This window comes from Prenolepis imparis, unplaced genomic scaffold, assembly GCF_030444845.1.
Source record: "Prenolepis imparis isolate NDT839.2.m4 unplaced genomic scaffold, iyPreImpa1.0 SCAF_6, whole genome shotgun sequence".
Lineage (NCBI taxonomy): Eukaryota > Metazoa > Arthropoda > Insecta > Hymenoptera > Formicidae > Prenolepis > Prenolepis imparis.
The window spans coordinates 11,834,406-11,848,674 of NW_028141164.1; the positions used below are offsets into that span (position 1 = coordinate 11,834,406).

The 14,269-nt window shown below is 32.5% G+C and overlaps 2 protein-coding genes across 3 annotated transcripts; both read right to left on the minus strand.

The window, feature by feature from the left end:
* Positions 1-6: 6 nt before the first annotated feature.
* LOC145937044 (uncharacterized) lies at positions 7-3,837 on the minus strand. Of its 2 annotated transcripts, none has more exons than XM_083039823.1 (4): positions 3,651-3,837; positions 1,785-3,067; positions 1,525-1,584; positions 7-1,408 (listed from the first exon to the last, which is right to left on the minus strand). In XM_083039823.1, exons 2-4 carry the CDS (start codon positions 2,970-2,972, stop codon positions 1,094-1,096), a joined length of 1,563 nt encoding a protein of 520 aa, XP_082895949.1. In that variant the 5' UTR covers positions 2,973-3,067; positions 3,651-3,837; the 3' UTR covers positions 7-1,093. The 2 variants fall into 2 exon arrangements, with proteins under 2 accessions (XP_082895949.1, XP_082895950.1); XM_083039824.1 differs by having other exon boundaries at positions 3,571-3,837.
* A 632-nt stretch (positions 3,838-4,469) lies between these two features.
* On the minus strand, positions 4,470-14,269 carry LOC145937114 (uncharacterized). The gene is made up of 16 exons (XM_083039978.1): positions 14,128-14,269; positions 13,374-13,639; positions 12,547-12,757; positions 12,110-12,426; positions 11,611-11,820; positions 11,285-11,464; positions 10,633-10,747; positions 10,169-10,383; positions 9,212-9,779; positions 9,001-9,112; positions 7,364-7,466; positions 6,284-6,801; positions 5,626-5,818; positions 5,286-5,464; positions 5,118-5,169; positions 4,470-5,018 (listed from the first exon to the last, which is right to left on the minus strand). The coding sequence occupies exons 1-16, from the start codon at positions 14,173-14,175 to the stop codon at positions 4,988-4,990; spliced, it is 3,318 nt and encodes a 1,105-aa protein (XP_082896104.1). The 5' UTR covers positions 14,176-14,269; the 3' UTR covers positions 4,470-4,987.

Consider the following 14,269-nt stretch of genomic DNA (forward strand, 5'->3'; position numbering starts at 1 on the left):
CAAGTATACAGAAACTACGAGGCGAGATCTTTGAAGAGTATAAAGTATATATATACATACGTGCATATTATATAAGCAATCATGTATCTTTATTGTCAAAAAAAAAAAAGAGAAAAAAACAGAAAACAGAATTGATGTGATTCTTACTTCTATGATTTCTTTTCATAGCGAGCTTAAGTGTCGAATGAATTTTTAAGCTTACGAATGTCTGGAAGATCAGCAACTTTATTGCGCTTTTACAAATACTGTTGCGTTACAAGATACGCAAGAGAATATTTATACACTCTGTCTCTATCTACATTTATTCCATGATAGCTGTAAGTACATAAATATAATGATACATATATTGTCGCACTAGCTAATTCATTCTCTCTCTTGTATGTCTCATTTTATTTTTAATAAAACATTATTCGCACAGGTTCGCAACTAGCTTCGCGAAATTTTTCTAGCACATCTCTTTATAAAATTTCTCTTTGACAACAATAATAATATAAATACCTTTTATATGTTGTAATACTGACGTTTGCGTGTATTAAACCAATCATTCTTTACACATTAGAATAATGATACTTATTCGACGTAGCTATCGCGCTTTATGCAAGTTTTATATAATTATTATATATATTATTACTATATACATATTTATATTTGTTTACTACACAATGTTGATAAATTGCTTTCATCAAATTTTTTAAATAAATTTTAATAGCGAATAAACCGAATATTTCGCATGCGTGAATACATAAATATATATATAACATTTAACAAGCATAACATTTATATAGTATATTCAAAAATATAACAAATAAATACTGACGCTGTCACTTTACAACCTCTTGTTTACACTTCAACTAGTAATACAAGTATTATATTATTAAATATCTCTCTTTTTAACATATATATATAGTAATACTTAAATGCGTTTTATTTTGCCAATTATGATCCCAAAAAATTAAATTCTCTCAATTAAACACGATATACGTAAATATATATATCGTGTAAAATAAATAATATATAATCATTTACTTTCTCTCTCTTTTTCTTTAAGGCTACATTTTATTCGCGTATCCGCGAACAAGAGATAGACCTTGAACTATGTAGAATCCCTCGGAGAAATTACATTGTTGACACTGGAATGAAGATTCTTTTGTTGACTTAACGCGTTGCACTGATCTCGGAGTGTTTCCATCTTGGATCGAAGCGCGCTCAACTTTTCCTGCATCGGCAAAGCAAAATTCTTGCTTCGCGCGAGAACGTCGACCGCGTTGTTCAACAATACCGAGTTCATGAGAGACGACGGAATGTCCAACGAAATCGAGGATGCGTTAATACTGTTACTGTCACCGTATCCTTCATCGATACTCTCGTCAGTTATTCTGGTCACAGATTTCAATTGCTCCTGTAAATCCTACAAAATAACATAACATCAAGATTTGCCTTTCCTTATCTTTATTTATTAATATTGTTTTAGTGAAATAAATTATTCACTATTGTGTTGTTTATAAGTTGATGAAAATAAATTACCTTGTTTCGTAACAGAACTTGTTTTAGACATTCACGCAAAGAATGTTCCGTTTTATTTCTCTGAAATAATAAGATATAGATCATTAAGTATATTTATAAAACACAGTCCTATATTATTTATTAAGATATAAAATTGTGATATATATATATATATATATATATCTTTATATTATGTTGTTAATTACATATTACATTGTGTCGTAATTAAGATTATGAAAAGAAGATGGTGATTTTATTAAGCAGCATGAAAATATAAATACCATATTGTTAAGTTGACCATTCATCTGCTTGCAATGAAGTTTTTGCTCTAAAGTTTTTATCTTCGTCTTCTCTTCTCTGAGCTTTTTCAGCAGAGCACTGTTCGCTTTGTGCGACAAGGTCCTCAAACGTTTGTTCTCACTCGCGAGATCCTGCATACTGCTCAACTTCCCTTCGGATTCCGCGTTCTTGGATCTCAGTAGTTTGTATTGCGATATCATCTTGGTCAGCTGTATCCTTAGATGAGCTATCGCATCCTCCACTTGACTCTGCTCTCGTTTAGACGTCAATAGGGAAGTCTGTAGCGTCTCGTTCTCAGATCTCAGCTTCTGTATCTCGAACTGCGTCTTCCGCAACAGATCGGCGGTCTCGTTCTTCTCCGTCTCGCATTTCTGTATGCTCTCCTCCATAGATGCGATCAGGACGCGTTGCTTGCTCAACGTATTCTCCATCGACATCCTGGCCATCTCGTTGCTCAGCAGACACTGCTCCAGCGTCTTCAGTTCGCTTCTGGTGTTTCGCAACTCGTCCTCGGTTGCCTCCAACACCATGGATACGTCTGTCGGACTAGCTGTCGAAGTTCCATCCGACGTATTCTGCACCGTATCGATATTCCGGATGCGCAATTGCAGATCCTTTATCGCGCCCTGCATCTCCTGCTTCTCCTTTTGATACTGCTGCGCTAGCTCGGTGTACTCGACGCTCAGTTTCTTGTAGTTGGCGTTTATATCCGCTATCGCCCGCTGTCGTTGCTTCAGTATACCCTGATACGTGTCTATCTCCACCTGCAGACTCTTCTTGCCGGCCATCAGGATGTGCACCTGCGATTGGTACCACTTGGCCGAGCCCTCCGCCGCGGAGAGACGACTGTTGGTGTCGGTCAACGTGTTCTGCAGCTTCTGCTTGTCCCGCACCACCGTTTGCATCTCGACAAACAGCTCGGTTATCTTGCCCTTGAGACCCTGATTCGCGGCGATCCGAGCGTTGAGATCTATCCGCGTATTTTCCAGGTCGACGCGCAGCCGTTCGTTCTCCAGCTCCAGCAGAGCCACCCGTTTAGACAGCTCGATATTCGAGACATCGGGGGTGGACAGGTGTCGCAAGTGGAATTCATCGGTGATCAACTGAAGGGAGTCCGTCGAAGTCACAGAGTCCAATTCCCCTCGAAATGAATCCGACAGGTTGTCCATTATTGTGACGATGATTCAACTGCAAAGCGATGTCTAACTGCAAGTCATCAAGCTGTATCCACATCTGTTTGCGGTTGATCACACATCATCATCACCTGAATTATAATAATTAGTAATTAGTAAACATACGGTACGTACACTTGTAGTGTGCAATAAGGTTTTAATTATTCTATTATTTAATTATTCAATTATTGTGTTTACACGTAAAATGTTTGTTATATATTTGCTTAATTTTTTTAGAGGATTATTTTTGTTTTTGAAGATTAGAAACTAATAATATGAATAAAGATTGAAAAAATGAAGATTAGAAAAATAATAATAATTGCAATTTGAACCTACTTATTTCGAAAAAGCGAACACGTTTTTTTTCTATTAAATTGTCAATTCTTTTTTTTCAACAGAACCTGAATCTATATTTGTTATAAGCAAAATAAATGTCGAAATTAATCGACGATGGTCGACTTAACCTTCAAGATTCGTATTAAAAGTTTGCAATTTTAATAAATGTAAAGATTATGATAATTATTTAATTAAATCCTCTCGGAAATGATTATGAACTATTGACAGTTAGATATAATTATGACACTCTTAATCTTACACATTTTCGCTGACAAGATGACAGATGTTTTTTGCGCGAAACTTTATCGCAAGTGAATCAGAAAGAGCAGACAGATATACCTTATTCGTAAGTTTGCTATCCTTAATTAGCCGCATACATCTTGTCGTTTAATTAGAATCGATATTCAGTCAAACATTAGCAATTCAAATTGTTTACAACCAGCACAATCGAAAGGGTTAATTACTAGCACCACAACGCGTCGCCATTTTGATTAATTTTGTGTCTCTGTTCCTCTCAGAGCAACATAAAATCCATGTTCTCTTTCCTAGGCTGCGTTCGGAAACGTCACCCGAATGCATTCCCTCTCTTTCTATATCACTGAGAGAGAAATGATATAGAAAGAGAGGGAATGCACTCGGGTGACGTTTCCGAACGCAGCCCTATACATATACATTCTAGATTTTTTTTTCTAAAAATAGCTAAAAGAAAATTAAAGGCAAAATATATATTAAAATTATTGAACATCTGTTCTTTTATATATTGGAGGAGAATATATTAAAATGTATTTTTCATTAATTATCCTATACATATATAATACATTCTTCTGGATTATTTTCTAAAAGTAATTAAAAGAAAATTAAAGACAAAATGTATATTAAAAATTACTGAACATCTGTTCTCTTATATATTAGAGGGAAATATATTTTTCATTAATTAATATAAAAGAAATATGAAGAAAGAAACGCTTAATCTTTATTCTCTTCCCAAATTGAATGAAAAAATTTCTTTAGCAAATTAATTATTAACATATGTATATGTAAATACGAAATAAATGAAAAAGAGAATAAAAGATTATATTTAAATAATATATAAGATTTTATATAATTTTTTGTAGATACATACATAAACAAAATTTTTATGAAATCTATTTCTTTGAGAATAAAATTGCCTAGTTAAATGCACGCATAGGAAACAGGGAATTGATTGCAGTGATAAGTCTAGCTTACAATTTATTATTATACTAATCTCTATTAATTATTGTTATTCTCTGGACGTATAATTCACATGTGAGAAATAAATAGCATTAAATAATAAAACAAATATATTCTACACTTCTTGGAATGAAATTATTGGAAATAATAAATTCGCATGTGTAATTATAAGCAGGAGCTGAAAGTAGAGCAATTATATTATTATAATACTTTGTACTGAGTGAGAGAAAGAGATTATAATATAATAGTTCTGATTGTGAGATCTCCGATCCTGTTGCTAAAGAGTAATACGAAAAATCAGATGTGTACGTACAACATAAACATACATCTTAATTTCAAAACTATCTTATTTGATACTCATAATTTGAAACTGAATAATTGTTCTCTCTCTTTTCGTCTATCTTGCGATTATAATTAATACCCGAAATAGAAATCACAGAATGCTAATGTTGAGTTATACATTATTACAGCGAACTGGCAGCTTCTTCCGTAGATCTATATAAACACATAATGAAAGAATTACAAATTAATTTGTAATTCACACATGTGTCTTTTTTCAATAATTACAATGTATTCAGTAAGCAATTTACTTACTTATCGATAGTCTTGCTAGAAATCTCTTTCGAAGAAGCTTGTACAGCGATATCTAAAACAGATTTTTGTCCAACGAAATGAATCAAATGTTCTTTTTGATGTGAATATAACAGAATAAAATAAAAATATTTTAAAAGAAAATTAGAATAAGGCTATGATTATATTTACCATGCGTGTGTTGATACATGGCTGGCGACCAGCTGAAAGTGCTAGGAGTAAGAATAGCATTCGCTGTTCTTGCAGTGTTTGTAGATGACGACAATGCATTCTCCTGTGTCAGCGAATGTGCAATGGAGCTTCCATTGGCAGTGCAAGAGTTATTCTTTACGTCGGACGAAGCGTTTTTCCTATGGATTAAAGATAGAACATCATTAAAGTTCTCACATAAACAAAAAGCGATAAATGTGTAAAAGTGATATGAATAAAAAAACATTTTTTATTTGTTTATAAGAATGTTTTTTTTGTTCTAATCTTCCTGCAGGCAATAATATCTTCTTGAGGTTCTTACCTCAATTTTGCGCCGCAAGTCGTCGCATCTTTCTGCGACGATCCTGATGATAGATGAATGGTTTCGAGTAATTGGTCAATTTTGAATATCTTGCTGTTGTCGTTTTTCAAATTCATGTTAGTGGATGAACTCGGAGAGGACTGGCGTCGTGACAGTAAATGCTTCGACATGATTTTGTCACTGTCTAGAAGTACTGAAAGAATATTTTTTGTTTCTTTAATTTCTTCTCGTCATATCTTAATCATTAATTAAAAAGTAGCGTTGCAACATATAAAATATATAAAACAAACATATAAAATATATAAAACAAATATATAAAATATATAAAACAAAATAAATGAAATATATAAAACAAATTCTACTACTTTTTTATATTTTATATAACAATTTTATATGAAACAATATATAAAACAAATTCTACCACATTTTTTAATTTTATATTGTATAATATATATTGGATATAAATAAAAAAATATGCATGCAATAGAATTATATTTTCAAAATTAGATGATTTGCTTTGCAGAAGCTATTAGACTTTTTGACTTCTTATAAGAATTTTTGCTTAAGGACAAATAAATTTACTTCTTTTCTTACAAAAGCTTTTTCTCTTACTATTCATCTAATATCATTTTCTCAGATTCAATAACTTTTCCCTTACCATTTGGCACTATTAAATCCAGACGCAGACTAGGCGACTCTACGTCGTGATTGATTTTATTAACTACTGGCAGTTTCGAGATATCCCTCTCGCAGTCTATCGAATTGGAACGCGTCGCCGGCTCGGACCTGGTTATCTGGCTACCAGAAGGTATTGTCGTAGCCACCAGTTCCGATCGGCAAAAACTCGGCAGTCTTCTGTATTTAGCCTTAGCACCGTAAGTTGCCTGCGGCTGGGAGTGATGCAAGGCAATATTGGGATGCTTCTTGTCGCTACTCAGACTTAGATCGTTACAGGCCGCGGTGCCGAGCTCGAGATGCTTGTGCGAATAGGCTGCGGTCGCGGTGGGTTGCATCATAGCGTTATAATGCAACGGACTGGAACTGTGACGTCGCAAACTCGCGAGCGAGTTGCTCCTGGAGTCGCAGCTCTCGTCCTGTTGGCCGAGACATAGGGAGGTCCACGGCGAGTTCCTGTCCTGTATCTCGATGAAGTGTAGCAGCATTATCTCCTTCAACCTGAATCACGAGAGATTTGGTTATTATTATATTCATAATTATACATAACTTGTATAATACAATTACAAAAAATTGTAAAACATAACAAGTTTTTCCAAATTTTATCTTAAATATGAATCTTTTCTGGATCTAGAGAGCTTTTTTCTTTTCACAATTAAATAAAAAATGATTATTTATCAAATAATTTCCTTTTTTAGTAATTTATCTTTTTAATGCTGAGATTTTAAATCTCTATCATTTGCTATTCCCATTAAATAAAAAAAAATTGGTTATTATATTCATAATTATACATAACTACATAAGTTTTTAGATCCAAATTTATCTTTTTAATACTTGGTATTTATTATTTAATTATGCTAGTATGAGATTTTAAATCTCTACCATTAGCTATTTCCATTAAATTAAAAAAAAAATTAAATTCTGTTCTTGTAACTTAATCGAGCCAAAAATGTATAAAAATAAACACTCAACTCTACTTAAATGACTACCTCTTGACAAATTTATACTTATACAGTTACACTTTTCTCTCTTTGTTCTAATATTATAATTGTATTAAGTATACCTGCATGTATCTGTAATGGTGTCCCTGTTGTTTTGTTGCTTCATACGCTGCTTGTTCTGAACCCATGGTGCGAGAGATTCCGCGACTTCAATGTCGTTTTCCCCTAAAAATTTTGCGATTTGTTATTAAAATTTAAATATATTATTAATCAATTACATATATATTGCATTCATCTTACAATTAGATATCTCATTTATCATAGAGATTTTTCTAATGTATATTTTATATATATTATTATATTAATTAAAAATTGTCATATTTATGTTGTTATATTTTATTAGAAATATAGAATAAGTATAATTATAATTTAATATTATTTGATAAATATGTAAAAGAGAGATCTCTGTACGTGTAATAATTACATACAAATAAATTAAATAGTTTTAAACAAAAGTGTATAGAATATACATGGAAAACTGTACACATGATATTAATGAAAAATAACAATGATTCAAGATAAAATTTAAAATATAGGAATTTTATAATGTATATCGAGATACAGAGTAAATGTAGGATCCTATGAAACAGCATAAAAGCTATTGGGAATAATGGACTTGAAATTTTCTTTCACGCATTCTTCAGCTTGTCTTTGGTTCGTGGATTTTTCGCTTTCAACATCCCTATCGATCGCGCGCGTTTGTCGTCTTCGCTCTTCGTCCCCGGACAAATCTCTGTTCGAACTAGCATCTAATTTTACAATACATCACTTAGCTTTCTGAATTTGCATCTTTGTAATTTTAATCAAACGCTAGAATTGACTGACAATTATTTTTAATTAATAATCGATTCTAAGTTCTCGTTATTTGATGAGTTCCACTTTCACACTGTTGTTATTTTCTATCGATATACAGGATGTCCCTGCAACAGTCAGATATCTTGAAAACAAAGGCTTTTTGAAAAAAAAAAGTTTCAAATAAAAGTTATAAGGCTTTAATTGGCGTATTAAATAGTAATGTTAGTGTGACTATAAATAGCATTATTAAGGCCATGTAAAATTTACTTTGAAATTTGAAACTCCTATTTTTGATTGCACATTCTTTTGTAGTTTATCTCTCTCGAGAGCTTTAAAACACTATATAAAGTACTTTTTCATTCAGTGCTTTTTAAATTATAATGCTTTAAGTTTATAGTATATTTAGTTTTTGGTAATCTTACCTTAATACTTTTATGCGCAAAATAATTAGACAAATTAATTGATGTAAAGAAAACGCATAGTTATTTTTAAGAAAATGTGTACAATTTGCAACATATTTTTTCTTAAAAATAATTATGCATTTTCTTTACACCAATTGATTGGTCTCATTATTCTGTGCATAAAAGTATTAAGGTAAGATTACCGAAAACCGAATGTTTTGTAAGATATTTTGTATTTTATGTCAAAATACTGTTTCAAGTCTCATAACTCGAAAAATATTTAACAGAAAAACACTTTATTATAGCGTTTTGAAAAGCTCTTAAGATAAGCTACATAAATATGTAATCAAAAATAGAGGTTTCCATTTACTTAAAGTCCTACAACTTTTATTTAAACATTTTTTTCAAAAAAATCTTTGTTTTTGAGATATTTAACTGTTACAGGACTTTTGGGACACCCTGTATAACAACATATATTTTGCATATGCGTGAAATTCACCTACCTGACATCGTTTCGTCGTCCACGTCGTTTTCGTCATTCGTCAGGTCCAAGAGCGTGACGTTGGGCTCGTTATTCTCACACTCGTCCATATAAATATCGTGTTCGCTCAATTCCTACAAATGTAGGACGACAGAGGATTATTCTCGACGAAGGTCGCGCGATTAAGAGCATAAAGAGAGAGACTAAAATAGAAAGAATATATATACACTCACGCCACTCTCGCTACTGCTGCTGCTGCTGGACGAGAGATTCAACGTCGACGACAGATAAAATGACGGGGAGTGGACACCAGTTGCAGCGGTCTCTCGGCATTCACCTGGCGACGTGTCGTTCGTGCAACGTTGCGCAGCTTCATCATCTTCCGCCACGGTCGAGCAGCCGTTGATCCGTTGATTGCCCGACAACGTCGACGAGACGGACAATAAAGGATCGCTGGTGCTGTTGTTGGACAGTAGATTCAACGGCTGCTGACCGACGAGATGAGGCGCGTCACCGGACGACGAATAGGGCGACGATGACGGGAAGGTCAAGTGAATCTTCGAGTCGCCGTGCGACACGTCGTTGGACGCGACGAGATGCGGCGAAGACACCCTGCCCTCGGTCTCGATGATGTTTAGATTGTTGCTGGCACGGTGCGCCTTCAACGACGTCTTCGACAACGTTTTCGACGTAGCAGAGCCGAGGAGATGCATACTCGAGAGCTCGTTCAATTCGCACATCGGCAATAACTGTTCGTTCATTATGTTGCTGTTGTTACTGGGTAGTGTACTTTGTATGGATCTATTGCGAACAAAAATATATGTTTTTGAGAATATTCTCACTAGAATTAGATTGAGAAAGCTTATGATATCTTTTACTTTCAGATAATTGAAAAATTATTATACAATCTAGCAAATTTCGCTATTTCCTTTCTTAATTTTAATATATTTTTATATATATATAATTATTTATATAATTATATTATATATATAATTATATATATTTTTCGAAATCATGACAAAAATTATAGTAATTAATTTTATACTGTATATTCAATTAAAAATTCGGACATTTGCTTTTATAAGTATTATATACATAATTATGGTTCTACTTTGGAAGCCAGAAATTAAAACATCGTTTGAGAAACAGAGTTCAATTAATCTGGTGTAATATAGATTGCAATATTATACCTCATTGGTATTCCATTTGCAGTAGGATATGTGTCAATTGTTCGTATAACGTTCGAATTGAGTGTTGAGTCGCCTGCATCTCTCTCTTGTTGTTGTTGCTGTGGCTGTTGCTGCGCAGACAAAGGTGATGTGTTCACAGTTGAACTGCACATTATAGTTCCATTAGAAGCTCTAGTAGCTGTCATGGCATTGCGGGATATTTCTATCGTTAGCCTCTGCAAACAAAAGAATAAAAGAATATACCTATTAATCTAACATAAAATATTTCTACAAAGAAAATATTTAACAAAAAACTGTTTTATAAATAATTAATTGCATTATATATTATATAGCATATATTTGGAATTATTATATATCTTTTTTTAATTATACATTTTTCAATAAACTCGAATAAATTTATTATAATCGTATTATAAATTTTAATGAATATAAATGAATATATACATATATAATTATTAATTTACCTCCTTTAATTCATTGATCTGAGTGGTGTATTGATTTTGAAGTGTCAATAGTTGGCTAATGTACCACTGCTGGTCTCTACAGCGTTGGTAAAATGTCGGTGGACGCACCTGAAATCTGTTAAACCAATCTTAATATATTAATTAATTTAATAAATAAACTTAATATATTAATATATAATTTTAATATATTCATCGCCATGATGATCACTGATTTACACTGAGCTTTCCGCAAGTCACTGGTGATCGTCAAACAATGATGTGTATGTAATTAATAATTACATACTCAAAATTATGACCATGTTTATTAATAAGCGTAACAAAGTATATTAATAAACAAATTAGTATTCTTATTAAAATTTAAAAAATGACCATGTGCATATTATAATAAATTTTACTTATATAAAATAATTTCAGCGTGAAAAGTCAGTTAAAATACGCTTGACAATGAATATGTTAAATATAATATTGTGTTAACAGTTTTGATGCCATAATAGTTTAATTTGTAGAAAAGAGAAATTCAAAAATAAGTGTTTTTCGTATTAATATAAAATTTGATTAAATTAATTTTTTAAATCTTAAAAGAAGAGATTTAAAAGAAACTTAGTATTATTATATTAATTAAAAAATATTATTTTAAATAATAAAAAGATACCTCAATATAAGAGTATCCAGTTCTGTATTTAAGTAACCTTCCGTTGCGAGTAAGTCTAATCTGAAGAATCTATTATATCCCCAACATTCGCCAATCTCGAAATCAGACGCAAATTCACGAACGATGTTTTTACTCGTATCACGAGAACCTTGATGTATCATTTCAACTCTGTACTCGTATCTATAAAGAATTTGAAAGATTTTAAAATACGAACATGTGTCTAGTGTTCCATGTTTTCAAATACATTTATAGCAGACTTGTACAATTTTCAATATAATTTCTTTTATGAGGAATATATAATTCATTACTTATTATAATTCACATACTTTGATGTCTCTGGCAGTCCAGCGCTGAGCTCTAAGAATACTGACAAATAATTTCCGCGCACGACTCCGTTACCATCCGGATACACCTTCAGTCGCCAGCAGAGTCCATTCACGTGTAATGGTGCGGAATATACTGGGTCAGCCTTTAGTTGAAGCTGAGTAAAGTTTTGCATAGCAAACGTCGCGCTGTCGTAACCTGGCACAATTTCGCTGCAATAAAACAAGCCCATAAGAAAAAAATTATCCTTAGTTCTTATACACAATTATAGTAAAATAAAATATAATTATATATATATATATATATATATTTATATATTTAAATATATATATTTAGAAAATATAAATAATATAAATATATATAATAAATACATACGTATATATTATATTTAATTATATAAATATATATTTATATAATTATAAATATAATTAATATAAATAATAAATAAATAAATAATTTATATAATTATAAATAAAATTGCACGAATCTTTCAAGTTTTACCTGTGAAAGTCGGCAGGTACGGGCGCGGTAACGAAACTCGTCATCGGCTTCTTGCGCATCTGGTGTATCTTGCGCGAGAGATCGGCACTCTTGGCGATCAGTTCGGAGCGTGTGCACGTGTGCAATTGATATTCCACCTCTTGCAGTAGCGCTTCCAGCTGCTCGGTTTCCAAAGTCAACGAATTCTTCTGGCCCATCAAAGTCAGCAACTTGGCCTTCAACTGAGAGTCCAGTCGAGCTATCATTAATTCGATCGCGTTTCTGATCTCTCTGACCCTCTCGTCTTTCGCCGCTCTTACCGATTCGACGTTTCTCTCCTAGTAACAGACAAGTATAACTCAGAATTATAAAATGGATAGATACATACATTTCTGTACTATATTTTAGATCTCTCTTTTCATATTTTTTTTAAAGTAAAATTCGTCAAATATACATACCACTTCTTGAACAAGGCTAATCAGTTCCATGAGTCGCATATTTAACTGGCCTACTTCGCCTTTGATCTGAGTAACATGTTGCTCATAAACATCTTCTAAAGGTTTGAAGGTATGTCCTGAATGAGTGCCGCCCCACAGGGCACATTGATGACAGATACATTTGCGGCAAGTCCAGCAATATACGGATAATTTTTCTTGATGCACTGTGCACCTAAAATATATAATAAATAATAAATAATTTAAATAATTAAACAGTATAGAAATATTTTATATATTATATATATATATATATATATATATATATATTGTGCTTTAAAAAATATTTAAAATAAAAATCAGTAAGTATATATATATATATATATATACAGGGTGTTAAAAAAGTGGCGGATATGCTGTATAGGGGTGAGTTCCTGAGGTTATTTGGAGACGATTTTTCCTCAGTGAAAATGTCGAGGCACCAATAATTTTCGAGTTATAAGTAATTGAAAATAAAGGGCTTTTCGTAAACTAAGTATTGTGGAATTAAAATATTAACAAAACTACATTCTTCAATTAATTTCAAGTCGATTTTAATTTAATAGAATTTTAATTTAAGGCTTAGTTACCAAGATATATGATGGCAAAAATTGGGAGCTTGCAAAAAATGATGACTTCTCTCGACATTTTCGTTAAGGAAAAATCGTCTCCAAATAACCTCAAGAATTCACCCCTATACAGTGTATCCGCCACTTTTTTAACACCCGATATATATACATATATATATCTGTAAATATTTCCTCAAAACTAATGTAAATCTTAAAGCTAAATTAGAAATGCTGTGTTCAAACCTGTCTCTACTGGAGTCATCGTGTCGAAAGTTGGATATGCAAACAGCTTGCAGTGTATCAAGTTGCTGGGTCACTTCTTCAACCCAGCGACAATTTACTAGTTCATGCAAATGGAGAGAAGCCCGGCAGTGAGGGCATTGGGAACGTTGTTCGGTGAGCCATTTCCTGATGCAAGTATAGCAGCACAATTTACTGCAGTGGGGACAAAGGTGCGCATCTCTCAGCTTTTCCATACAAATAAAACATCGAAAAACTTCCGCTAATGTCTGTAACAGAAAATAGTAAGCTATATAATTTTCATTTATTAATCAGGTCATGCTTTATTCAACATTATAAAATTTCAAAGAAATGTTTCATTCTAATTAATTAATCAAACAAATTAAAGGGGATACAATCTTAATCTTATATTCTAGTTTCAAAAATCATTGTAAACAAATTGATTTAAAACTAACAATCAAAACACTTGATTCAATTTTATATAAATGATATCTTAAAATCATAATAAATCTAATTATCACACCAACTCGATATTACACAAAATTATAAAAACACTATATAATACAAAGTTGTAAAAGATTTATAAAATAACTCGCCAAGGTCCAAGAGTGAAAATATTGTCTTGTAACTTTACGAAAGACATTATAATAAAAAGTAGTTTGCCAATGTTGCAAAATTTTCGAAAGTGACACCAGCGAAACGAGATAAAAGCACGGGCCAAAGGAAGGGAACGTAGACAACATCCTCTGCCGCTAACCTCGACGCTATGGTCGTCCATGGTTTTGGACGGATCCCGGCTGGCCATCCTCGATACTTCCGCGAAGAAGACGTCCGCTGCGCGGAGGAAACGACGTTATCGACGAATATCGATCACCTCGTCCGAGGGGCACATGTCCTCG